We start from the raw sequence: 27,160 nt of genomic DNA, 5'->3' as shown, positions 1-27,160 counted from the left end.
GCCAGAATGGTCTTGATCTCTTGACCTCGTGATCAGCCTGCCTCAGCCTCCCAAAGTGCTGGGATTACAGGCATGAGCCATTGCACCCAGCCCAAGTTTTGTATTTTTAGTTGTGACGAGGTTTCACCATGTTGGCTAGACTAGTCTCGAACTCCTGACCTCAAGTGATCTGCCCACCTCAGCCTCCCAAAGTGCTAGGATTACAGGTGTGAGCCACTGCCCCCGGCCCCAACTCTCCTTTTTATCTTGGCAACAGTGGTCCACCCTTCCAGAAAACTCCGCTCCCCTCATTCCTTAACACCCTGTACCTTGGCTTCAGTCTGAACCACTCAACTGAAACTGATAAGGTCACCAATGACCTCGTAACTGTCAAATCCAACAGATACTGCCTATCTCAGCCTTGCTGGTGGTCTGGTGATACAAGGCCACTCCCTCCTTTGCAGAACCTCTCCACTACCTGCTTCCCTTCTCGCCTCTGGTCACCCCTCTCAGCCTCCTCGGGCCCTGCTTGCCTACTGCTCCCAGAGGACGGGAAGGCTCTGCCTTTTCTCTCCCTCCACTCGCCTACCTGGGTCTGCAAGTGAATTCACTGCTGTACTTCCAAGACCTAAGCATCGATCTCATATCCGGCCTACCATTCTTTCCAGACCCCAGAACCATGGATCCAACGGCCACTGTTTCCACCGGGAAGCCCCAGGGGCATCTCAAACGCTACCCCAACTACACTCATCAGTTTTCTTCCTAATCCTGATTTTCTTCCCGAGTTTCTTTTCCGGGGGAAGTTTAACCAAGTCATCCTACCTCCTAAATTTACCTCCAATCCTCACCCCCATTTCTACTCCACTCTTCTGCCACATTAGAACCCCTCGGCTTTGGTTCATGCCATTAAAGCTCACCAGAATCCTTTCAAACCTCATGTCACCCACCTCCTTCCTCCCCTCTTCCAAATCTCTCCTCCTCCTGCTAGAATGGGCTTTCTGAAATGCAGATATGGTGAGCCCCTCTCCTTCCTGCTCTGATGAGAATGGAAGAGGGCTAAGAGCCATGCCTTCTGACCTGCCGGTGACCCCATAGGCCCTTCTGCTACCCAGTGGGCCCAGGAGAGGTTGGAGAGTCATCTGAGGTGTAATGAGAGCCTCAACTCCCCTCTCACGGAGTCTGGAGCTTAGTAGAGTGCATCAGTGTGAGGAGGTCTTCCTGTGGGCGCTGCCTATCTCAGACCATGGATTCTCAACAACATGCAACTGGGAGACCCCAGGGAGGCCACATACATCTTCACAGCACATCTTGTTTTTGAGATGGGAGTCTCACTCTGTCACTCAGGCTGGAATGCAGTGGCATGATCTCCGCTCACTGCAACCTCCACCTCCCGGGTTCAAGCGATTCTCGTGCCTCCACCTCCCGAGTAGCTGGGACTACAGGCACACACCACCAAACCTGGCTAAGTTTTGTATTTTTTGGTAGAGACGTGGTTTCACCATGTTGACCAGGCTGGTCTCGAACTCCTGACCTCAAGTGATGTGCCTGCCTCGGCCTCCTAAAGTTCATAGCACATCTTGAACACTGACTTATTTGATCCATCCTTGTCCAATCTACCTAAGTCCAAGCTACCACCATAATTCGCCTTGCATCCTACAATAGCCACTTAAGAGGCGCCCTACTTCCACTGTGGCCCCTTTCCAAGCTTTCTCTGCACTACATTTTTTTGAAACACACATATGACCATGTCATTCCTCTGATGGCTTTCTACTTCAAAATAAAGGACAAATTCCTGACAATGGCTGGCCTATACATCTGCTGGGCCCAACCCTCACTCACCTCTCCAGTTTCAGCCACCCCACCACCCCCTTGTGCTCAACCCTCTGGAGGGTCAGCTTTCTTCCCCAGGTCTTCAAACCCGCTGCTTCCCCTGCTGGAGGGCCTTGACACATGCTAAGCCAGCTGTGCTGCCTGCTTTGCCCAGACTTCAGCTCAGCAGTACCTCAGCAGGAAGCCCTCCTCCTGCAAGTGTGCTCCAGCTGGCTGCCCTGCCCTTCTTCCTGGTGCTTCTCATGGTTTGTAACCACAGGTTTTCCTAGGTATTCTTTTTCTTTTTCTGTTTTTTTTTTGAGACAGGGTCTCGCTCTGCCACCCAGGCTGGAGTGCAGTGGTATGTGATCTTGGCTCACTACAACCTCTGCCTCCTGGGCTCAAGCGATCTTCCCACCTCAGCCTCCCAAGCAGCTGGGATCACAAGCGTGTGCCACCATGCCTGGCTAATTTTTGTAGAGACAGGGTTTCACCATGTTGCCCAGGCTGGACTTTTTTTTCTTTTTTGAGACAGAGTCTCGATCTGTTGCCCAAGCTGGAGTACAGTGGAGCGATCTCAGCTCATTGCAAGCTCCGCCTCCAAGTTTCACGCCATTCTCCTGCCTCAGCCTCCCAAGTAGCTGGGACTACAGGCGCCCACCATCACGCCCGGCTAATTTTTTTGTATTTTTAAATAGAGACAGGGTTTCACCGTGTTAGCCAGGATGGTCTCGATCTCCTGACTTCGTGATCCGCCTGTCTCGGCCTCCCAAAGTGCTGAGATTACAGGCGTGAACCACCATGCCCAGCCTCCTATGTATTTCTTACTCAATGAAGATGTCTTTCTCTATAGACTGTAAGCTTGATGAGAGTGAGAACGCTGCCTGCAAGGCTCAAGATCCCATCCCCTGCACCTACTGTTTGGCTGCAATGAGCACTCAATAAATACCTACTGCTTGAAAGAGCGGTTCCCGCAGCAGGCTAAGCTATGCGAATGTGCTAGAGTATAACAAATCCACAAAGGAAAGCAGCTAGAACCAAGTTCTGTGTTAATGTTCATACTTGTTTTCTACCTATTTGCCCATTTAATCACCTGCACTTATTCACTACTCACTGAAGAACAGGCTTAAGAAAAATTAGGAGGAAGAACTTACTCAATTGGGCACTTTCTCATTAATTTACTTGAGAGGAGACCAACCCATTTTACTTTAGTAGCCAGCTTAGCCTGGGGTTCTGTAAACCACCATGACAGTGCAGTTTGAGTATGTCAGACAATGTCTCCAAAAGGGAATGACAGGAGATGGTGATATTTTCTTTTTATGTTTTTCTAATAAAGTCACACACTTGTACACAATAAATGCAAGCACCACTGTTTTCTCTCTCTCTCTCTCTCTCTCTCACACACACACACACACACACACACACAGAGAGAGAGATCCAACCGACAGCCCTGTGGTGGCACCTACCTGCAGGCCTTGCTGGAGATGCCTCCTGTTCGGGCAGGGGTGTGACTGGGGAGCCTGCAACCCTCTCTGGCGCTGGCACTTCCACAGGTGCTGGGGTGGGCACTGGGACTTCCCTGGGGGGCGGGGAGGCTGAGGAAAGGGCTGCTGGCCGCCCCTCTTCCTCTTCATCTTCAGAGGAGGACTCAGAGGATGAAGAGGACGAGGAGGACGAGGACGATGAGGAGGAGGAGGATGAGGAGCTAGAAGAGCTGCTGCTCTCGGAGTCCGATGTGCTGTCATTTTCGCCATCTGAGTCAGCATACAGAGAACATTTGGAGGACGAATCGCTTTCCTCGTCCTCGCCTGGAAATCCAGAAGGGGCAGTCAGGAGAGGTGGGCAGACCTCACTTGGTCAGCCGTGGGCTCCTCACTCACTCCCTGCTGTGGATGCTGGGTTCTGGGCTAGGGACGGGGAAGTCCAACAGACCAAGGAGCTGCATAAGCAAACCATTTTCACTGTGAGATAAACATCAGCACGTGGGGAGGATGGCAAAGGAAGCCCCAGACTCTGTCTAAAGAGGCCCAACAGGGAAGGTATCCCAGGGGACAAGGTGAACTCAAGGACAAGGAGTCCACCATGCAGACATGGGGACTACACAGGGATGTCCGAGGTAAGAGGAAGCAGAGACTTGGAGACTGGCAAGCAGACTGCTCTGGCACTCGAACCTTCCCAAAGTGGATCTTGGGACTCAGTCTGGATGAAGGACTGGGTGAAAAAGGATTCTGGGCTGAAAAGCTTAAAAAACACGAAAGGTTCTATACTCTGAGACTGCTCATGTATGGGAAGGGCTCAAAGAAACTGAAGAATTTCACAGTTTTTGAGGAACAGAATTGGGTAAGTTAGACTAGAAGATGGTGGTGGCAGCTGGGAAGGGTACTGGAGGAGGGCGAGATGGAGCTGAACACAGCAGGGCCAGGAGATAAAAACGGCCCACAGTGTTGGGCTGAGGGGACACCCTGCGGAGAACAAGTTGTCAGGAAGGACCTTATGGAAGGAAGTCACAGGGTCAGGGGTGCATTTTAGGAAAGAGATTCTATAAGCAGTTTGGAAAATGAACTGGAATAGAGGGAGAAGGACAGAAACAGAGACAGGGAAATCAGTCAAGACTGCTGCAAGAGGCTGGGTGCAGTGGCTCACACCAGAAAGCCCAGCACTTTGGGAGGCCGAGGTGGGTGGATCATTTGAGGTCAGGAGTTCGAGACCAGCCTGGCCAACATGATAAAACCCCATCTCTACTAAAAATACAAAAATCAGGCCCACGTCATGGCGCCGGAGGAGGATGCGGGGACCGAACTCTTGCTGCAGAGTTTCGAGCGCCGCTTCCTGGCGGCGCGCGCGCTGCGCTCCTTCCCCTGGCAGAGCTTAGAAGCAAAGCTAAGAGACTCATCAGATTCTGAGCTGCTGGGGGATATTTTGCAGAAGACTGTGAAGCATCCTGTGTGTGTGAAGCACCCGCCGTCAGTCAAGTATGTCCGGTGCTTTCTCTCAGAACTCATCAAAAAGCACGAGGCTGTCCACACGGAGCCTTTGGACGAGCTGTACGAGGCGCTGGCGGAGACCCTGATGGCCAAGGAGTCCACCCAGGGCCACCGGAACTATTTGCTGGTATGAGAAGGGTACCCGCCTCCCCCTCACAGCCCAGATACCCTTTCTGCACAAAATGAAAACACGGGTGTGGGTTCAAATCCTGACTCACCCATTCTGCAGTCTTAGACATGAGGTCTGTTAACCTCCTTTCCTCAGTTTCCCTGTCTGTAAATCAAGCACTTCAACAACAGCAAAAAAAAAAAAAAAAAAAAAATACAAAAATCAGCCAGGTGTGATGGCTCACGTCTGTAATCCCAGCACTTTGGGAAGCTGAGTCAGGAAAATCGCTGGAACCAGGGAGATGGAGGTTGCAGTGAGCCAAGATCACATCATTGCACTCCAGCCTGAGCAACAAAGCAAGACTCCGTCTCAGAAAAAAAAAAAAAAAAAAAAAAAAAAAAAAAAAAATCCAGGTGTGGTGGCTCACGCCTGTAATCCCAGCACTTTGGGAGGCTGAGGTGGGTGGATCGCCTGAGGTCAGGAGTTCAAGACCAGCCTGGCCAACGTAGTGAAACCCTGTCTCTACTAAAAAACAAAAACTAGCTGGGTGTGGTGGCAGGTGCCTGTAATCCCAGCTACTAGGGAGGCTGAGGCAGGAGAATTGCTTGAACTCAGGAGGCAGAGGTTACAGTGAGCCGAGACTGCGCCATTGCATTCCAGCCTGGGCAACAAGAGTGAGACTCTCATTAAAAAAAAAAAAAAAAAAAAGATTCTTCCAGGCTGTCCTTTTGGACAGCTATGTCTCAGCAGAAGAGGGAGCAGGAGGGAGCATTTTGAGCATTGAGCTTATTGCTGTCAAGGGGCCAAGGGTTCCTAAGAATGTGGCCCAAACAGATGCCCTCACAGAGGGCAAAGGTGACCCACAAGCCCAGCAGGAAGGTCATGTGGGCTCAGAAAAGGGCTAGCCAAGCAGCCGAACCCCTCCTCCGAGCCCAAAGTGGATTCCGCTGTCTGTGCTCACCATCCGACACCCCTGTCTCCTTCTTTGTGGTATCCACAGCTTCCTCTCGATCTTCATCTTCCTCATCTTCCTCATCATCCTCCTCATCCTTAAGAAAAAGGACAAATGAGGACTAACAACAGGAAAGGGACAACTGGTCTTCCACCAGACACAGCTGCCTGGGCTCCAACCACAGAGATGCTGGCTACGGGGAAGCAGGCTTCAGCCGGGAGCCAGCGCCCAGGCCCTCACCTTCTCCGAGGAGGACTCCTGGGACGCCTCCTCCCCTTCGCTGTCCAGAGCAAAGGATTTGCGGTGTTTGCCCTGGGTCTTGCCTCGTTCTTCGTCTCGCTTCGGGGGCTTGGTCCCCGGACGTCCAGGCTCTCCAGCCTCCTTCTCTCGCTCAGGGTCTAGGCCAGCAGAGTGGTAGTTGGGGAAATTTACCATCAACCATAAGATACTTGCCCTGCGCAATGGCTTTACATACACTATTACCAATCTTCCTGATGGTCTTCATTTTACAGATGAGAATTTGGAAGCTCACCAGAGAAACGCAAACACCTCAGTTACCTCATGTTTCATAGTTTGGTTTTTGTTTTTGAGACGGGGTCTTGCTCTGTCACTCAGGCTGGGGTGCAGTGGTGTGATCACAGCTCACTGCAGCCTCAACCTGCTGGGCTCAAGCAATCCTCCTGCCTCAGCCTCCTGAGTAGCTGGGACTATAAAGGGCCATGCTATCACACCCAGCTAATTTTAAAAAATTTCTGTAGAGACAGGGTCTACCTATGTTGCTCAGGCTGGTATTAGACTCCTGAGTTCAAGCGATCCTGCTGCCTCAGTCTCCTGAAGTGCTGGGATTACAGGCGTGAGCCATCGTGCCTGGCCTTTATATGTATATACACATACATATATATACACACACACATATATATACACACATACACACATACATACACACACACATGGCTGTTGTGTATTTTTAGTAGAGACAGGGTTGTGCCATGTTGGCCAGGCTGGTCTTGAACTCCTGACTTCAGGTATATATACATCTGTGTGTGTGTGTGTGTATATATACGTTTTTTTTTTTCTTGAGATGGAGTCTCACTTTGTCACCTGGCTGGAGTGCAGTGGCGCAATCTTGGCTCACTGCAACCTCCACCTCCCAGGTTCAAGCAGTTCTCCTGCCTCAGCCTCCCGAGTAGCTGGGACTATAGGCGCCCGCCACCACACCTGGCTAATTTTTGTATTTTTAGTAGAGACGGGGTTTCATCACATTGGCCAGGATGGTCTTGATCTCTTGACCTTGTGATTCGCCCACCTCAGCCTCCCAAAATGCTGAGATTACAGGTGAGTGCTATCATGCCTGGCCTTCATATATATACACATATATACATATATATACATATCTACATATATATACACGTATATACATATATACACATATATACATATACATACATACGTGTATAAATACATATATAAAAATACATATACATAAATACATATATATATATATATTTTTTTTTTTTGAGACACAGTGTCACGCTATCACCCAGGCTGAAGTGCCGTGGCATGATCTTGGCTCACTGTAACCTCCACCTCCTGGGTTCAAGTGATTCTCGTGCCTCAGCCTCCCAAGTAGCTGGGATCACAGGTGAACACCACCATGCCTGGCTGTTTTGTAATTTTAGTAGTGACAAGGTTGTGCCATGTTGGCCAGGCTGGTCTTGAACTCCTGACTTCAGGTGATCCTTCTGCCTCAGCCTCTGAAGTGCTGGGATTATAGGCAAGAGCCACTGTGCCCAGCCCACACAGTTTTAAATATGTCCTGCCCATTTGATCTTGTATCATTTTCTGGTCGGGTGGGAGCGGCAGCTGATGTGTTATGCCTAGCCCAAGAAAAGAGTACGAGGGCCAGTGGGTCACCAGAAAAGTAGATCTGACTCAGTGGGGAAGTTTCCAGGCCATGGTAGCTATCAAGCAAGGGCTGAAACTCAAGCACACTAGGAGGAAGGTGGTAGGAGGGCATGAGCATCAGGTGGGAAACTTGGGGAGATGCCTCATTTAACTTGGAATTCCGTGATTCCAGACACTGAATTTCATGGGTGGAAAAACCCAAAATCCAGAAAATGTAAATCAGCAGATCAGAGGAAGACCCGCAACTACAATCCGGGGATAACCCTACCTGGTGTACCCCACACCTCTCAGAACTGCTGCATTTCAACCCTGCACCTCCACCTGGCTCTGCCCTCAGAACGACCCAACCCCTTCATCCCCGACCCTTGCTCTCCCATCAGAACCCACACAGCCCACCCCTTCTCCTTATGCCTGACCCTGCTCACCGTCTTCATCTTCCTCAGCAGGAGTGGAGGGACGAGGCCTCTTTTCCTCACTGGCCTCAGAAATTTCCGATGGCTCTTTCCGCTTTACCTGGGGGATGGGGAAAAGATGGGGCTCGTTTAGAACTCAAATACTCAGGCAGAGCACGGTGGCTCACTCCCGTAATCCCAGCACTTTTGAGAGGGCAAGGCAGGTGGATCACCTGAGGTTAGAAGTTCAAGACCAGCGTGGCCAACATAGTGAAACGCCAGCTCTACTAAAAATACAAAAATTAGCCGGGCATGGTGGCGGGCGCCTGTAACCTCAGCTACTCAGGAGGCTGAGGCAGGAGAATCGCTTGAACCCAGGAGGCGGAGGTTGCAGTGAGCTCCACTGCACTCCAGCCTGGGCAACAGAGCAACACTCTGTCTCAAAAAACAAACAAAAAAAAGAGCTCAAATGCTTATAGTTCCTGACCACCCCTACCTCAAGGAAGGGGTCACCCCTCTCCCTTTCCCCACCCTACCCCACAAAACGACAGTTCTGAGTACCTTGAATGAAGGCAGCCGCAGGGCCCCTCGCAGCCCTGACCCAAAGGCGAAGGCCTCGATGCCCGTAGTGCCCCCGCTCTTCGCCCAGTCCACGAGGGACAGCAGGCCAGGCTCCTTCAGCTTTGTCTTCTCTTTATCCTCCTCCTTGGCTTGCTGCTTGGCCGCGTTCTGGAATGGCTGCAGGCAGCAGTGGGGCTGAGCCCCAGCGCCCAGAACCCAGGCATTCCCTCCTGCCTGAGACCTACTCCCGGACCCCAGGAATACAGAACGCATCTACTTGCTGCTCCATATCTTGGTCACACCTGTCCCAGCCCCCACATGGCATTTTCTCAAAAGTCTGCTCATTTCGCCCACCAGCCTTAAGAAATAGCCACTATTCCCACTTCACAAATGGCAAAATGAAACCAAAGTTTGAAGAGACCTAAGGGCCTTGTCCACCACAAGCAACCAAACAATGGAACCAGGACAAAGCTCTGCTGCCTCCCAGGCCCATCTGTGCCTGCTTCTCTGTGCCCCCATTCCCCTGCCCAGTCAGGGCGGCCCTGAGGGCCTGCGGCCTCTCTCCACTCGCCTCCGTTACCTGTCTCCTCTGAGCTGTGCAGCCTGGAGGAGTCAGAGGCTCATTTCCTCCTGCAGAGCCCAGGGCTCCCTGGTCCCAGGTGCTGGCCTCACCTTGGCCTTCTCCTCCTTGCTCTCCCACCACTGGTCAAAGGCTCCGAAGGCCACATTCTCCACCATCTTGCGGTTGAGGTCTCGCTGCATGATGCTCTTCATCTCCTGGACCAGCATGGCGAGCACACGGCCCACGGTGCCTGCCGTCGGGAGGGTCTTGCCCTCTGCCAGCTCTGCTTCTTCCCTGGGTGGCAGCCGGGCCTCCTCTCCCGAGACTGAGGAGGAGGGCAGGGGCTCGGCTGCCATGGGCATGGGCAGGTGGTAGGCCTCCCGCGAGTATGCCCCTCTGCCCTCCTGCCCCTGTGCATATAGAGCATAGGGCAAGCCGTAGGCTGCCTCCTGGGGGGGTGGGAATGGGAGGAAGGCCTCCCCAAAGGCCCCACCGGGGGGACCAGCTGAGGCGGCAATCAATCCCTTGCCCTGCCGCAGCTGATGAAGTCGAGTTAACATCTGGGTCTGCATCTGGAAGGACATAGGCATCCCTCCCCACTGAGCCCCAAGTCGGTCCATGAGCTCCAGGGAGTTCACAAAGTCATAGATGTGCGGGGGTGGCGGAGGAGGTGGGGGGTACTCAGGGGGCGGCGGCCCATCAGGTCTGGGTGGGAGGAGGTAGGCAGGCTGGTGGGGAGGATAACCAAGGGGAAGGGACGCCAGGTAGGGAGGAGGAGGAGGCGGGGGAGGGGGAGGCGGCGGAGGCTGCTGAGGGGGTGTCGGGGCCGGAGGGGGTGAGCCACCCCGGTCATCATCGGAGATCTCCATGTCGTCTCCGGAAGAGCATGGAGAAGCCTGCGGAGGCAGAGGAGGGTCACAGAAGGCTTCTGTTGTCCCAAACCTTACTTTCTCATCTGGTTCCCTTCCCTCTCCCCTAGGCCCAGCCCTGACTCCCAGAGCCCAGGTGCCTCCTCTGGCTGACCCCAATCTCACCTGGTTCTGTCCGTTTGCCTTGGGAGACTCCCGGGTAGCCCCTGGCTCCCCACTCCCTGTAGGTGCCACATCCTCAAAATTAGCTGGGGCTGGAGGGGGTGTGCAGGGCCCATGCCCTGACCCAGAAGGCACCTCACTCCCTGCATCTCTGGCCCCAAGGCCCACGCTGCTGTTCTCTTCCTCCTCCTCTGTGTCAGAGGCCAGGAAGGAAAACTTGGAGCGCTGCTCCTTCAGCAGCATCTCGATGCGGGAATCCAGGCTGCTGTGCTGGGCGAAGGGCACGCTCTCATTGGTGGTCTCTGGGGCTGGGGAGCCGGAGCGGGCAGGTGAGGCTGGGCGGGGGGAAGTCCGAACTTCTTCTCTCTCAGGGCTGGGCCCTCCTCCACCCCCGCCTCCGCCAGGTTCTGGAGGCTCTGGGGGTGGAGCCTCTGAGGCAGGAGGCCGGTAGTCCTGGTCGGTGGGCCGGCTGGGCTCGGGGGGCAGGTAGGAGGTATAGGAAGGTGGGAAGCACTCAGCCGTATTTTCAGCAAAAGGGGCTCCAGGGGGATCCTCCCGCGTGGCCCGGCGTGGTGGGTAGGAAGTATGGCGCTGGTAGCGATTCCAGCTTTCATAATACGCTGGGTAGTTTGAGTCAGAACTACGAAACTGAGAGGACGAGGACGAAGAAGATGACGAGGAGGATGAGGACAAAGAGGAGGAAGAGGCAGAGGATGCTGCGGTGGCTGCAGTGGTGGCGGCGATGGCCGTGGAGGCGGTTGTGGAGGCTGAAGATGCAGAGAAGTGGCGGCGGGAAAAGGCATCTTGGTAGCTGTTCTCTGACCGCCGGGGCTTGAAGGAGGTTGAAGTGGTGCTGGAGAAGAAGCAGGGGAGTTAGGTGGGCTCAGCTCTCTACGACCAAACCAGAGCGTCCTGGGTCCCAGGGCCCAAAGCCCCTCTAGGCTGCCCTCAAAAGAAGAGCTATATGTTGGGTTCCTAGCTAGTGTGTTCCCTGAGGACAGCAATTTGTTGACTGAATCCACAGAAAAACTAGGACAAATTATTTCCAATTCCCTCTTGGAGAGACTCTGGGCTTCTTCTTCCCAGTGGCAGCTCCCAGACTCTGCGGGCGGGGCCCCAGGCGGGGTCTGCTCTGTACCTGCTGGAGTAGGCGGAGTCCTGAGAGTAGGGGGTGCTGCCCCGAGACGTGTAGGGGGTTCCTTGGGAGGATTGAGGGGTGAACTGGCCAAAGGAAGATGGGGTATCTTGTCGGCTGCTGGAGAAGCTTGTGTCCTGGGAGCAGGGGGTGCCGTTGCCAGGAGTACCCACCACAGTGGTGCCTGCTGGGTAGGCAGCAGTGTCGGAGGAAGAGCGACGGCGGGATTCAGCCTGGAGCGACAGAGCAGGGCAAGAAGAGAGGAATAGGCTCAAGACACCACTTGAAAACATGCCCTTCCCCAAACCAGGAATCCTATTTCCCTGTCTTTTGAAAGCATCTCAGTAGCTTTGCTTGGCTCTTCTTATGTTTAACACGGAAGCCCGGAACCTCCCAAAGACTGCTCCTGCTCCGGGCACCCGGGCACCATGCCCACATGGCTAGGGGCTGTGGCAGCCACAAGCTTCTCACCGTCTCAGTGGCTACACCCGAGCCTTGGAACTTCTCACTCAGGGCCTTGCCCCCAGTGGGCACAGTCTGAGGGGTGTAGGAGCCATTGACAATTAGTTCATAGTATTTCATTCGTTGTTGTCCTGGAGGGAGGGAAATGGGAACCAACTGTCAGATGGAGACACTAACTCCTTCCTGATCTGGTATTCCTGCTTCTTTCTCAGGCCTCAAGTTTCCTACAATTTCTTGGAGTCTGGGTTTCAGGATTTCAGTTCTCCTACCATAACTCTACCTTTGGGATCTTCTACCTCATCTCTACCTATGAACTACCACAAACAACATATATTACGACACTTCACAATTTACCAAAAACACTTCTACTTATTTTACCCATGCTGGATCACCAGAAGGGAAGCATCAGTACCTCTGTTCTATAGGCTTAAAAGTGACCTACACGAAGTCACAGAATTGGTCAGCAAAAGAACTGGAATTCAAACCCAGAGGCTCGATCACCCCATGCTCTTTATCCTGTAAACTAAAGCCTGCAGAAGAGCAACCTGGGGACTAATGGAGCCCGCAGGTGCTGTGAACACCTCAGAAACACCTTGTGAAGAGGGAAACATGGTATTTTAAAACCATGAGATTTCACACAAAAACCCGTATGTCTAGCTGGAGTGCAGTGGCATGATGTAACCTCCACCTCCCAGGTTCAAGTGATTCTCATGCCTAAGCCTCCCGAGTGGCTGGGATTATAAGCACGAACCACCACGTCTGGCTAGTTTTTGTTATTTTTAATAGAGATGAGGTTTCACCATGTTGACCAGGCTGGTCTCGAACTCCTGCCCTCAGGTGATCTGCCCACCCTGGCCTCCCAGAGTGCTGGGATTACAGGCGTGAGCCACCGCATGCCTGGCCCTGGCTTTTTTTTTTTTTTTGAGACGGAGTCTCACTCTGTCACCCAGGCTGGAGTGCAGTGGCTGGATCTCAGCTCACTGCAAGCTCCACCTCCCGGGTTTACGCCATTCTCCCACCTCAGCCTCCCGAGCAGCTGGGACTATAGGCACCCGCCACCAGGCCCGGCTAGTTTTTTGTATTTTTTTAGTAGAGATGGGGTTTCACCGTGTTAGCCAGGATGGCTGGCTTTCTTTTACAAATCAAATTCAGGAATGTTAAACCTCATTCCCACTTGCAAACTGGCCAGTGCCTACTAACGGCTGCCTCCTTCAGACAATACTGCAATCTGCAGCTCACCACAGACCCCACTGCTCCCCATCACTCAACACAGAAGCCCAGACCACCTCGCTTGCATTCACAGCTCCTTTACTATCTCAAATTTTCAAACCAAAAAACCCAGAAAATCCAGTATTTCTGAGAATCTGGCATTAAAACCTATATAGGTTATAGAACAGCGTATAGAAAAATTAAAAAGAGCCCAGCCATGGTGGCTCACGTCTGTAATACCAGTACTTTGGGAGGCCGAGGCAGGCAGATCACTTAAGGTCAGGAGTTCAAGACCAGCCTGGCTAACAGGGTGAAACCCTATCTCTACTAAAAATACAAAAATTAGCTGGGCGTGGTGGCACGCACCTGCAATCCCAGCTACTCAGGAGGCTAAGGCAGAAGAATCGCTTGAACCTAGGAGGTGGAGGTTGCAGTGAGCCAAGATTGTGCCACTGCACTCCAGCCTGGGTGACAGAGCGAGAATCCATCTCAAAAAAAAAAAAAAAGAAAGAAAAATTAAAAACAGGCTGGGCAGTGTAGTGAGACTTCATCTCCGCAAATAAAAAAATTATGGCCAGGTGTGGTGGTGCATGCCTGTAATCCCAGCTACTCAGGAGGCTGGGGTGGCTGAGCCCAGGAGTTGGAGGCTGCAGTGAGGAAAGATCACGCCACTGCTCTCCAGTCTGGGTGACACAGCAGGATCCTGTCTTAAAAACCAACCAACCAACCTGACCTGACCTGGGCTGATTTACTACAATCTATTCATCCTACCTAGTACAACCCTTCACATGATTTTTTTTTTTTTTTTTTTTTTTTACAGATAGTTATGGGCTTGATTATGGCCTATTGCCCGACCTTGCTGGAGACACCACACACACAAATCCATGTACCATAATTCCACTCTAAAATCTGATCTGATTTCAGAAACACAACTAGCCCCAACAGTTTCAGATCATGACCCTGGGTGCCTGCCTGACCCTGACAGGCATTTGCATGTACAACCTCCGTTGGAGGCCAAGCCTGAGTGGCAGGCAGAGGAGTCCTCACCTTTGATGTCAAGCTGGGCATGGATGATGTTGCCCATGACGGAGGTAAGGTGGAGGTTTTTGACTGTTTCCTTGGCGCCCCGAGTGCTGGTGAAGAGCACACGGGCCAGGCCCAGGTGCTTGCGTGTACGGGGGTGAAGGAGGATCTCTACCTCTTCCACCTCACCGTACTTACGGCACATATCCTTTAGGAAGGTCTCCCGCACGTTGTCATTCAGCCTTGCAAAAGTCACTTCCTTCAGTGGAATCTGTCCAATATAGAACTCGTCCAGCTGGGGAAAGAACAGGAGTTGGTATGGGGTCTCAACACTGACCACTGTTCCTTTGTCCTTCAGGAAACTTTAGCAAGCTCCATGAAGTCAAGAAAGAGATCCAGGAAAGTGACGGGCAAGGGAAGGGGCCCACAATAAGGGATCCATCAGACCTGACCCCTTTTCCCTGAATTCTTCTCACCATAGAATAACAGCAAGAATTAAGAACAGAAATGTGCAAACTAGGCCGGGTGTGGTAGCTCACGCCTATAACCCCAACACTTTGGGAGGATGAGGTGGATGGATCACCAGAAGTCAGGAGTTCAAGACCAGCCTGTCCAACATGATAAAACTCTCTCTCTACTAAAAATACAAAAAAAAAAAATTTAGCTGGGCATGGTGGTGGGTACCTGTAATCCCAGCTACTCAAGAGGCTGAGGCAGGAGAATTGCTTGAACCTGGCAGGCAGAGGTTGCACTAAGCCGAGATCACACCACTGCACTCCAGCCTGGGCAACAAGGCGAGACTCAGTCTCAAAAAAAAGAAAGAAAGAAAGGAAAGAAAGAAAGAAAGGAAGAAAGAGAGAGAGAGAGAGAGAGAGAGAGAGAGAGAGAGGAAGAAAGAAAGAAAGAAAGAAAGAAAGAAAGAAAGAAAGAAAGAAAGAAAGAAAGAAGAAGAAGAGAGAGAGAAAGAAAGAAAGAAAGAAAGAAAGAAAGAAAGAAAGAAAAGAAAGAAAGAAAGAAAGAAAGAAAGAAAGAAAGAAAGAAAGAAAGAAAGAAAGAAAGAAAGAGAAAGAAAGAAAGAGAAAGAAAGAAAGAAAGATACACACTGAGGAATAAACATATGTGGAGAGAACGAGCTGCAGAGCGATGATTCCCCAGCTCAGCCTTTATTAGGTAACTACCATGAACGAGGCACTGGAAATACAGAGCTAGAAAGGAAGAGATTCCCGTACAGAAAAGTAGCAAGACGTGCACATACAAACACAACATGACTCAGTGGCAACGGACGTGTACATGGTATTCTGGAACCCAGAGAAGGAAACCTTTGTACAGAGTATAATCAGGGAAGAATTCATAAAGATGGTGTCATTCTTACTGAGATTTGGGGATTAACATTCCATCAAATGACAAGGACCCCTAGGACATGGAAGTATAAAACAACTTGGTGTTTTCGAAAAACTGCAAAGCATATGGTGTGGATGCAACACAGGGGTGTGGTGTCAAGTCAGAGGATAAGGCTTGGCCAGATCAATAACCATACATGTCAATGCCCCAAAATGTGGACTTGGCAACCAAAGGAAATTAGAAGAGCAGTGAGCCAAAGAGACAAATGACAGCAAGGCAGAGGACAAACAGAGGAAAGAACGAAGGCAAGAAGACCAGGTGAAATGAATAGTGAATAACGTAGACCAAGGTCTACGTTACGTGGCAATGAGAATAGAAAGATGAAGAATAAAAAGGAAAGAGCCAGGAGAACTTGGTGACCGACCGTGAGCGAAAAGGAGAGAATAAAAGGCTGCCAGGCTATGCAGCTGAGTCGATGGTACTGCCACGTATGAGCAGAGAGAAAATGAAAGAGATAGGTTAAGGGGGTAGATAATTTATTTTAAATCTCTTAATTCTGAGACATCTGTGTGGCCTCCAAATGAAACTCTCCCCCTACCAGGCATATAAGCCTGGAGATGTCGGCTGGAAACAGATATTTGGAAGTCATCAAAATTTAGGTACTAGTTGAAGCTGTAGGTGTGAAAGAGATTGTCCAAGTAAAGGGAACAAAGTAAAAAAAAAAAAGGTGAAGAAGAAGAATGAAGGGACCCCACAGACAATTTATTTAGAAAGGAAGAATAAAGAATCAGAAAAGGAAATGAAGAACCACCAGTGTTCCAGGACCAGTTCAAGGCCTGAAGAATATCCTGCCTAGGGTGGGGAATGGGAGTCCTCGAAGGAAACAAGATGGAAATGACATCGCCAAATGAGAGGTGGGGAACAGTGCAATCCAGGTAGGCAGCGGCCTTGTCACTTCCCTTCACTGTCAAGGAACTGGGAGATCCCACTGTTGTGTGCTATGCACTGTCTAGGAATACACAGTGATAGGTATAGCAGCTAAACAGTCTTTACCTCACCCTTCAAGAAGTCAACACCCCAGCCACCAGAGATACACTTAGGACACCTGACCTGTACCTTTCTAGAAGATTAAGTGTATCTCCTGTCCAGAACAACTGAGTCTTACAGCCTCAGAGGTTGCTAGATCTGGCTGAGACCCTTTCATTGGAAACCCTTTTTATTCAGCTATAGTGCCAAGACGCATCCTCCATACCCTCTTAGGACTACCACACTAGAAGCCCAGCATACACGTACCTTAAACTTAGGGACTGGGAGGGAAAAGTCTCTGTTTTTGGACCTGACATGGCAACGGGGGTCTTGGAGGTCTTCGACTGGTATATACTTTGAGTCCTAGGAAGGAAAGCAGTAGCAGAAAGAGAGCTCAGGGTGAATCCAGGCTGGGGAGCTCTAAGAAGCCCATCTGGACACGCACATGCAAAACATGGGTTCAACTGCCCACTTTCAAGAAGGTAGGCTACCATTCTAGGTGCTGAACAGAATCACAGAGGACAGGGGCACCTGGAGCTCCCCGGATGGCAAGCAAACGCCTGGGCACTCACGTTGACACTGAAGTGGACTCCATCATAGCGGTACACCTTTTGAGAAGGCCTGCGCAGGGCAGGGTCCAAGGCAGGATCCACGATGAGCTTGTAGTTCCGCCACTGGAAGCTCGGGGCCTTCTGCCCATCTCCCCCACCTTCCTGATCCATCTTTGCTCATTTACACTGTTAGGGAAAGGGGGACACGCAAGAAGGGTCACGACCTGGGCCTGATTCCCCTGCCTTTCCTCACTGGCCAGCCCCGATTCCAGATTCTCCCATCACTCCAGTTTCCACCCCTCACCCTGACCCGGGGCTCCCCCGGATTCTCCCCCAAGTACCCTCTGTCTCGCCACAACAACCCAGCCTCTCTCCATCTCCCAACTCTACTGTCAGGCCCCCAGGCCCGTCTCGAGCCCCCTTACCTTCCCGCTCTCCCTAGCGCGCGCCCCACTTGGCCTCGGCGCAAGACCCCTCCCCCGCCTCCTGCAGGCCCCGCCCCCTCCCGCCTCCTCACCGGCCAGCGGCCCGGGCCGAGCCCGGCCACGGCTCCCACACACCCGCTCGCGTCCCCGAGCCCCGATCCTCCGGCCGAAAGGTGGCACCTCTTCGGGGCGTTGGAAACACCGCGAGACCGAGACCGAAACCCGGCTTCGACCCCGAATCCAGGCGGGGGGTGGGGGGAACGCGCGCCGCTGCCCTCTCCTCCCGCCCCGGCGCGTTCTGCACCCCCAAGCAGGTCTCCGCGCACGCGCGCCGGGCAGCCCCACTCACCCGCTCCTGGCGAGCGGCTCCCCTCCCCCCACCCCGCGCGGCACCTCAGCGGCGCGAGGCGGCGGCGGCGGCAGCGCGAGACCCGGCCCCGCAGCGGTGGCGGCGGCGGCGCCCCCCCACCACCACCTCCCCGGCGCGCGCACCAAACACCACCGCCACCTGCGCGAGGCCCAGCGGGCACAGGGTCTGCATTCGCACTTTCGCCACAGGCGCTGCCGGGGGACCCACGGGGCCGGGGATAGCGGTTTCGTCTCGGCCGGCGCCCGGGGAGGCTCGGGAGTTGCGGCCCAGGGAGCCTGGAGATTGGCCGCATCCCCCGGAGAGTCGGCTTCGCCACGACGATCCAGATGCTGCGGCCCGGGACGCTTGACGAATCGGCGGCGACGAAAGCTGCGACTAGTCCCTGAGGAAAAGGGGCGGGGCAGAGGGGAGGAGGCCAGCCAGCGCTGGGGAAGCTTCAGTGGCGCGTTCGGGAGACGCAGATTCGCCGGGCGGGCGGGGCGAATCGCTGGACAGGATGCGCGCCGCTTTGCTCCTCTTCCCCGTCCCTTCCTTGCACGGCCAAAGTCTGAGAGGCTGCAGATTCGCCACTGTTCCCGGCCTTAGCCACAGCCTCCCCTTCATCCGCCTTGGTGGAGTCAAGAAAATAACGGCCCGTTAGCCAATCCCTGCTGGCAGAATCGACAACTTTTTCTGGATTTTTCTTACTGGCCCAAGTGAGAGGATAGCCCACTTCTGACCCTGGGGAAAATGCCTCCAGCCCAGAGCTCCTGTCAGAGTCCGATGATAATTTTCAGCCGAGTATCGAGGGACCCGAGGAATTCTGAGGATCCGGCCTGGCGAATCTGCGGATTCCGCTGTGGGCGGGGCCGAGTCAAGGGGCGTGGTCAGGGCGTGCGGAGCAAGGGACTAGGGGGCGCCTCCGGGAGGACCCACCAGGACTCATCCGGATGGGAGGGGCGGCCGGGAGGTGGAAAAACACAACCGTGAGCGGTGACTCAGGCGGTTTGCCCCGCCTCGCACATAAATGCAGGGTGCCTTTCCTTCCCGTTATCGTCCTTGGGTGTCTGGCTGCTTAGGATGCCCATTTGCCAGATGGGGAGAGAGAGGCCCGTAGAAGGTGCCCTACTTTGCCGTACTCAAACCCACCATTAGTGGTTAAATCCAGGGACTGCTTCAAGGTTTTCTGATGAACCTAGTGGGGCCTAAGTGCCCTTAAATGGGCCCTGTAATAATAAACGAGGTCCTACAGGAACGGGACTGGACTGGTGTCCTCCTGGCGTCGTGGTCCCAGTGTCCGCTTCTTGCGCTGTGGCGCCGTATGCTCACGGGATCCCTCCGCACGAGGGCAGCAGCGGCCCAGGCCTACAACTAAAACTCGGGCTGAGGTCTTAAGGCTGAGCACCCTTTTGATCCCATGTGAACGCCGGCACTCCCAGGAGGCCCCCTTTCCTGAGCTGAGGATGCCCCAGGCTCCTGATATGTGTACAGCAAGCCCTTGCTATATGACCTTGGGCAAGCCATTGACCTCTCTTAAGTTTCGGAGTCTTCCTTTAAACTTGGATGTCAATTTGTAGACAGCCCAACAGTGCAGAAAAGACCCTTAGAGCCTGGTTTATGCAAATTCACCATTTTAAGTAATAGGAAAAGGTGGAAGGGAGACTTACCCAAGGTCTCACACCACAAGACAGAAGAAGATTAGGACTAAAATTTTGAGGGAAATAAGCCTGAAAAAATTAATTTACGTGGAGGCATAGGTGTTGAGATCAGATTCCTTTCTGTTCTAGTTGAAAGGCACTGGTTCCTTTTCTCAAATCAAAGAGAGATTCCCATGTAAGGGGTAAAGATAGTCCAAGTTCAGTTTCATGGACTAACTGTGTGGTTTTGGGCAAGATCTTCAGCCTTCTTGGGCCTGTTTCCTTATCTCTGAAATGAAAATGATAAAGGCTTAACGCTTGAGGTGTTGGGGGAGTTAAATAAGATAACCTATGAAAGGCCCCTAGTATGTGGTAGTTGCTCAAGAAAGAAACTTGAGGCCAGGTGCAGTGGCTAACACTTGTAATCTCAGCGCTTTGGGAGGCCAAGGTGGGAGGATGACTTGAGCCCGAGTTCAAGACCAGCCTGGACAACATAGTGAGACCCTCCTCTCTACAAAAAAAAAAAAAATTAATTCGCTGGGTTGGTGGCACATGCCTGTGGTACCAGCTATTTGGGAGGCTGAGGCGGTAGGCTCATGAGCCTGGGAGGTCAAGGCTGCAGTGAGCTGAGATTGCACAGCTGCACTCCAGCCAGGTGCGATGGCTCATGCCTGTAATCCCAGCACTTTAGGAGGCTAAGGCAGGTGAATCACTAGGTCAGGAGATTGAGACCATCCTGGCTAACACGGTGAAACACTGTCTCTACTAAAAACACAAAAAAATTAGCTGGGCATGGTGGCGGGCACCTGTAGTCCCAGCTACTCAGGAGGCTGAGGCAGGAGAATAGCATGAACCCGGGAGGTGGTGCTTGCAGTGAGCTGAGATCATGCCACTGCACTCCAGCCTGGGCGACAGTGCGAGACTCTGTCTCAAAAAAAAAGAAAAAAAAAAAAAGAGTAAGACTCTGTCTCAAAAAGAAAGAAAAACCTATACTAAATACTCAGGGAGGGCTGGGCATGGTGGCTCTCGCCTGTAATCCCAGCACTTCGGGAGGCCAAGGCAGGTGGATCACCTGAGGTCAGGAGTTTGAGACCAGATTGGCCAACATGGCGAAACCCCGTCTCTACTAAAAATACAAAAATTAGCCATGTGTGGTGGCACACACCTGTAATCCCGGCTACTCAGGTTTCTCGGCTGAGGCAGGAGAATTGCTTGAACCCGGGAGACAGAGGTTACAGTGAGCCGAGATCGCACCACTGCACTCCAGCCTGGGCAACACAAGACTCCATCTCTAAATAAATAAATAAATAAATAAATAAATAAATAAATAAAACTCAGTGGAAGAGATAGAGACTCTGAACTCAGGGACAAGAGTTCAAAGCCTGTAGCCTTGGAATAACTCTCCCCATTCAGAAGCTGTTGGCTCTTGTTAGCATCTGACAGGGTTACACCTGAAACCCACTCCCTCCCAGGTCCTGTCCACCCAAACTTGCCACCACCCAGCTCTTGGGAACAAGTAAAGTTATCCTAAGAAGGCCTGCCCTGCATCCCGTTCACAGCAACAGAGACATCTGTGAAACATGATTTATTATATAAAACAAAGTGCATCCAAATTCAGTGTCAGAAAAGCTTTGTATTCCAAGGGCTAAGGACTGGACCTTCTCCCTTAAAACCTCCTCACCTAACCCTTGCTAAGGACTCAGGCCGGGGGCAGAGGCTGTCAGTCTCTAAAGATCCCAGCCCTGGCCCAGGAGGGAGAACAAGTTTGGTGCATAGCATGGTGCTAGGGCAGTGGGTCAGGCACCATCCCTCCTGCGAGTGGCCACAGGTCACCACGGTGGGGGAAGGTGGGGAGCTCCAACCTCCAAAGATAGGTTCATTGTAGGAAAAGCTAGACCAATGCCTGGGGTAGAAACACTCAAATCCCTCTACAACAACTAAAGCAAGAATGTGGAACCCATCAAAATCTTCCCCCAAAATGCCAACCATAAAATAGATTCTACAGAAATAAAGCAAGGAATCCCAGCACTTTGGGAGGCCAAGGCAGGAGGTTCACTTGAGCCCAGGAGTTTGAGACCAGCCTGGGAACGTGGCGAAACCCCGTCTCTACAAAAAATACAAAAAATTAGTCGGGTGTGGCAGTGCACACCTGTAGTACCAGCTACTTACTACCTGGGAGGCTGTGGTGGGAGAATCTTTTGAGCCTGGAAGGTTGAGGCTATAGTGAGCTGTGACTGTATCACTACACTCCAGCCTGGGCAACAGAGAGAGACTCTGTCTCAAAAAAAAAACAAACAATTAAACCAAGGGTTGGCTGCCTTCTGATCTTCGCATCCTGTATAGGAATGGAAATGGTGGCTAAGGTCAGCACCAAAGGTCCCACAAGCTCTCCCTGCCTCCCCTATATCTACTGCATGATCCTTCAACTGAGGCCAGCCCAGGTGCAGAATAGCTTGCAAAACCCAAGGGACAGACTGATGGGGAAAATCCCTGGGAATGTGGGAGCTGCCCCAAGGCCCAGCCCAGAGGACCCTGCAGGCAGGAATCTGAACTCTGCCTGACAGTGGCCACTGCAAGTGGCTCCAGCCAGGGGTTGGGGGGAATGAGGTCTGTAGGCCCCTGAGGCCTCTTGCAGACCCAGGAGGGAGGCAGTGCTTGCAGCGGTGGCTAACACCAGCCTCACACAGCCTGCAGCTCCCCCTGCAGGCGATTCAGTTCTTCTAGTTCCTGCTTGTAGCGTTCAGTCTTGTGTGCCACCAAGGAGCGGTAGAAATGCAGGGCAAAGGCCACAAACACGAGCCCCACGGGTACCATGATGGCTGTGGAGGCCATTGCTGCTTGCCAGCCTGGCCCATGGGACACCCCACCACCACAGGTTTGCCGGGGTGGGCAGGCTGGCTCAGCCTGGGACGGTGCTGTGGATGCAGAGGATGGTGGGAGATTGGAAGCTGGACTAGGCGAGGTAGCCACTGGTGCCAGAGTCCCAGGCACCCGGGATGTGGGCACCATGGGGGTCGGTGTGTCCAAGGGAGCCCCAATGGGCACAAACTTGACCCAACCAACCAGGACAACTTCAGCAAGGAAGAGAAAGGTGCCCAGGGCAGTGGAGAAGCCCCAGGCCAGCTCCACGTAGCGGTGCAGTCTCTGGTGTGGTGACTGGTGGACAGAGTTGAGGTTGTGGATGTTGCTCACAGCTTCAATGTGGGGCAGCAGACACGTGGAGACCATGAGTGCAAAGAGGTGCACAGCCACCAGCACGGTGGTGCAGGCACTGAAGGCCACCAGCAGGCCTGGCGGGTACTCGTGGTCGCTCTCCAGCTGCACCTCCACCATGGCCACCTGCAGGAACAAGAGGGGATGGACTGACTCCCATAACCTCCTCAACTGTAGAGATTTTTTCCGCCTATTGGGATACATCACTGATACATATCCCTAGGACCTGGAACTGTGCCTGGCAGAAAGCAGAGACATTCAGTCTCTGTTGAGTAAACGAATGGATAGCTTTGCAAAGGCTCTGTTCTGTTCTGGTTTCCCCACCTGCCTATCAAGAGGGCTGGATGGCCGGGCGCGGTGGCTCAAGCCTAGAATCCCAGCACTTTGGGAGGCCAAAGTGTGTGGATCACCTGAGGTCAGGAGTTTGAGACCAGCCTGGCCAACATGGCAAAACCCTGTCTCTACTAAAAGTACAAAAATTAGCTGGGCATCGTGGTACATGTCTGTAATCCCAGCTACTCGGGAGGCTGAGGCAGGAGAACTGCTTGAACCCAGGAGGCAGAAGTTTGAGTGAGCCAAGATCACACCACTGCACTCCAGCCTGGGCAACAGAGCAAGACTCTGTCTCGGAAAAAAAAAAAAAAAAAAAAAAAGAGGGCTGGATGACATGCTTCTGACAGGTTTACTGCATAGGGATCAAACAGCAGATTCTGGAGCTGGGCTGCCTGGGCTCATTCTGTGCTCGAGCTGTGTAATCTTGAGCAAGTCAGTTCTCTGTGTGCCTCAATTTCCTATCTGGAAATGGAGATTGATAACAGCACCTCCCTGCCTTGTAGGGTTGGTATAAACATTAAATGAAATATACATGAAATGGGCTGGGCATGGTGGCTCACGCCTTTCATCCCAACACTTTGGGAGGCCGAGTCGGGTGGATCACCTGAGGTCAGGAGTTCAAGACCAGCCTGGCCAACATGGTGAAACCCTGTCTCTACTAAAAATACAAAAATTAGCCAGGCGTGGTGGTATGTGCCTGTAATCCTGGCTACTCAGGAACTTTGGAGGCTGAGGCAGGAGAATTGCTTGAACCCAGGAAGCAGAGGTTGCAGTGAGCCGAGATCACACCACTGCACTCCAGCCTGGGCAACAAAGTGGGACTCTGTCTCAAAAAAAAAAAAAAAGAAAGAAAGAAGAAAGAAGGAAAGAAGGAAGGAAGGAAGGAAGGAAAGGAGGAAGGAAAGGAGGGAGGAAAGGAAGAGGAAAGGCAGAGGAAAGGAACAGACCAGGCACAGAGTAAGCACTATGTACGTGTTTGCTGTTCTTGCTATAGTGAGTGCTAAAATCTGAGGACAGAGTTTACAAATCGGCACACTGTGGACCACTTCCAGCTTGCAGACGTGTTTTGCTTGGCTCACACAGTGTGTTTCTTAAAAAATGGAAGATGTTGCCAACTTGTAAAACTCAAGAGAGTTTTTATATCCCTATTTCCAGATCCCCTTGAAAACTTGGAAGAATTGGCCACACTTGGCCCGCGTTCCTGCACGGCAACTATCAGCTCAAATCAGTCATGGCTGCTCCCCTTGGAAAGGTCATGGGGTCTCTCTCTCTCTTTTTTTTTTGGAGATGCCAGGTCTTGCTATGTTGCCCAGGCTGGCTGGACTTGAACTCCTGGGCTCAAGCGATCCTCCTGCCTTGGCCTCCCAAAGTGCTGGGATGAAAGGTGTGAGCCATCACCCTCGATGTCAGGGGGTCTCTTGCTTGCTAGTCCCTACCCAGCCAACTTGGTATCCATATTACTTGCCTGGCCCTTTGCAGACATTTAAGTTGATGAACCTATTCTAGGAATGTATAAATTTGGAGTCTGGAACCAGACTGCCTAGGCTCAAATCCTGCCACTTACTTGCTGTGGGACCTTGGGCAGGTGTCTTAACATCTCTGATCCTCAGTTTCCTCATCTGTAAAATGGCCAGAGTAGCAGTACCCACTTCGTAGGCTAACAGATGATGTACATAAAGGCACTGAGGGCAATGCCTGGTGCTTAGTGACAGCTGGATACAATTTGTATAATGCCATTCTAACTTAGGCCACCTGAGTTTCAGAATCCCACTCTCTCCCCATCCCTGGTTCTTGTAGGGTCCATTCGATTGCTCTGGGCCTGGGGAAAGAAGAAGGTAGGTGTAGAGGCTGGTGGGTGGAGGCAGGAAAACAGGGCTGAGTATTTTGGGAAATTGGGCCATGGCGGGTGTCAGGAGGTGTTTTCCATAGACAGGGATCTGGGCCAGGCTTAGTCCTGGTTTCTCCCAGAGCCTGGTCCAGCCTCAGTCTCCCCTGCTAGGACTGCGGCCAGTCCTGCCCCCAGAACCTAAACCTCCAGCCCCTTACTCCTGCAGAGAAGGCTCGGGCCCTTAAGCTGTCACCCCAGCAACCTGCACGTTCTGCTGTAGAGGGATTGTCTCCTTGGGAACAGGCTGGACCACGGGGTTGACCTCCCTCAGCTCAGGTGGCTGCTCCCTTCCCTCTGCAGGCTGTGTAGATGAAGGGGCACCAACGCCCTGTCCCCAGGTGATGCCCCCCATCAGGAAAGGTAAGCTGGTCTGTGGATTCTGGGAACCCATGTAGAAGACCATAGGCTTATGATGACCCTTAGGGTTAGAGAGTTTCCCTGTCATTGTTCAAATATGGAGGTTATGACACAGATGGGGCAGGGACTAGCCCAGATCGCCTAACTCCATGGTCCCTACCCCAACCGCCTCTGATATCCATCCCCACAGGAGTGTGCTCCCCAAAGTACCTCCTGCAGCTCACTTTCTACTTTTTCCTGGGGTGATGGTGGGGAAAACCCCAGACTAACAGAGCAGCAACCCTGGGTCCCAGTTCATTCACTCCTGCCCAGAGGCGAGACCTTTGCTTTCCACACCTGTCCAATTGGACTAGCAGGCTAGTCTGAGCCATCCTTGGTGAGTGGCCTGCTCTGGCATGCTTGGCTCACCCTGGGGCGGGTACTTGGCGGGCTACAGAGGGCGCACCCTCCATGATCTCACAGTTTCCCACTGGCTTGCAAGGGGAGTGGAGGCCTGTCCAGGGTCACATAGCTGGCCACAAGTAGGGAGGAGCCAGGACTGTGTCTGTTGATCCTCACCCTGGGACCTCCCTCCGTCCCACTTCCTGTGAGGCCACCGCTGGGACAGACCGTTAGCCGACACCATCCTCCTGCACCTGTGGTTTATCAGCTTGAGAATCGCTTATCAGCTTCCTCATGGGCCTTCTCCCCAGCGGCTCCCTCCCGGGCATGATCTCTTGTCAGTTTTCCTGGTTGACACTAGCACCCCTTGGGCCTGCTGGGACGGGCCCAACTTCAGCTGGGTGACGCTGCCACCCAGCTGATCCATTTCCAGCCCCCCCACCTCGCCTGTTGATGCAGCCCCCACCCACCTGACCTGCCTTTGAAGCTGGCACTGGGACTTAAGAACCACTTCTGCCAGACACAGGCTCCGTCTGAACCACTCTGCCTTATCGTTGCAGTCAGCCCCACTGGTGATTTGTTCACCCCACTCCCTCTATGACACCTTTAGGACCTTAGTGTCCTCCGGTGGCCCCATCTCCTGGGGGCCCCTGTACACACACCTCCGTAAGAAGGGACTTGCTCAGTCCCTTGGGACCTTGTTCCTTTCCCCTTGACGAAAGCCCCCTCTGCCCTGTCTCCCTTGGGACCTGTTTACTTCCCCCCGACAACCTGTGTCCCCCACGTGCTCTGCCCCACCGTGTGTGCCCCCTCCCGGCCCCTCACCATGGCGAAGCCCGAGAGCAGGGCAGACGTGCGGCTGGAAGCTTTGAGCTTGGCCCGGCTGAGGTAGAGGCGGCGCCAGCTGAGCGCCCGCAGCGAGTGCTGACTGGCCCCCATAAGGTCCAGGTAGCCGCGGTGCACGAACTCCCGGTACGTGGCCGAGCCTGCAGGACTCTCGCCCTCCGGGTTCAGCGGGGCCTGCTCGCACGCGTCCTCCTCGCCGCCCTTCATTCTGGGGACGGCGGCACCAGGCGGTCACTACTGGGCGGAGGCGCCTCGGGGGCCGCAGCCGGGCCGGCTCAAGCCCAGGGACGGCCCCATCCCTCGATAGGGCAAGCAGGATGCAGGCGGCGGGCGCCCAGGATGAGGCGGCCCCAGCGGAGCAGGAAGAGCAGCGTCTGCGGGAGCCCCAGGGGCCGGAGCGGGACAGCGGGGGCCGAAACAGGAACTGGGGCAGAGGCGGAGCCGGGCTGGCCACATGATGGGGTGGAGCCGGGGACCGAATCCCCGTGGTCCCGGGCCCACACAGATTCCCCGCGACCCCTACCCACCAAGATCATCCTCCAAGCGCCCGGACCCCACCAAGGTGCACGCCAGCCACAGCCACCTCCAAGGTACAGCTGGATACCCCAGGTGTCCACACTCAAATCCCTCCCAAAATGAACCCAGGAGAGGTGAGCCCACTCATCTGTAGGTAGGGACCCTGCACACACACACACACACA

General features: G+C 53.2%; 2 protein-coding genes across 2 annotated transcripts in view; both read right to left on the bottom strand.

The window, feature by feature from the left end:
* SETD1A (SET domain containing 1A, histone lysine methyltransferase) overlaps window positions 1–19,052 on the bottom strand; it is a 28,574-nt gene extending 9,522 nt beyond the window's left edge. Inside the window, 13 exon segments of the mRNA XM_030925025.1 lie at window positions 3,255–3,596; window positions 5,843–5,930; window positions 6,074–6,231; window positions 8,164–8,251; window positions 8,692–8,868; window positions 9,364–10,149; window positions 10,288–11,137; window positions 11,423–11,652; window positions 11,891–12,012; window positions 14,138–14,408; window positions 16,748–16,843; window positions 17,053–17,217; window positions 18,004–19,052. Coding sequence (XP_030780885.1) covers window positions 3,255–3,596; window positions 5,843–5,930; window positions 6,074–6,231; window positions 8,164–8,251; window positions 8,692–8,868; window positions 9,364–10,149; window positions 10,288–11,137; window positions 11,423–11,652; window positions 11,891–12,012; window positions 14,138–14,408; window positions 16,748–16,843; window positions 17,053–17,202 — 3,358 coding nt within the window. The 5' untranslated portion in view covers window positions 17,203–17,217; window positions 18,004–19,052.
* A 1,960-nt stretch (window positions 19,053–21,012) lies between these two features.
* On the bottom strand, window positions 21,013–27,111 carry ORAI3 (ORAI calcium release-activated calcium modulator 3). The gene is made up of 2 exons (XM_010362237.2): window positions 26,440–27,111; window positions 21,013–22,781 (listed from the first exon to the last, which is right to left on the bottom strand). Exons 1-2 carry the CDS (start codon window positions 26,665–26,667, stop codon window positions 22,122–22,124), a joined length of 888 nt encoding a protein of 295 aa, XP_010360539.1. The 5' UTR covers window positions 26,668–27,111; the 3' UTR covers window positions 21,013–22,121.
* Window positions 27,112–27,160: the final 49 nt, after the last annotated feature.

Source organism: Rhinopithecus roxellana, chromosome 20 (assembly GCF_007565055.1).
Source record: "Rhinopithecus roxellana isolate Shanxi Qingling chromosome 20, ASM756505v1, whole genome shotgun sequence".
Classification (NCBI taxonomy): Eukaryota; Metazoa; Chordata; class Mammalia; order Primates; family Cercopithecidae; genus Rhinopithecus; species Rhinopithecus roxellana.
This window is presented reverse-complemented; position numbering and strand designations above follow the sequence as displayed.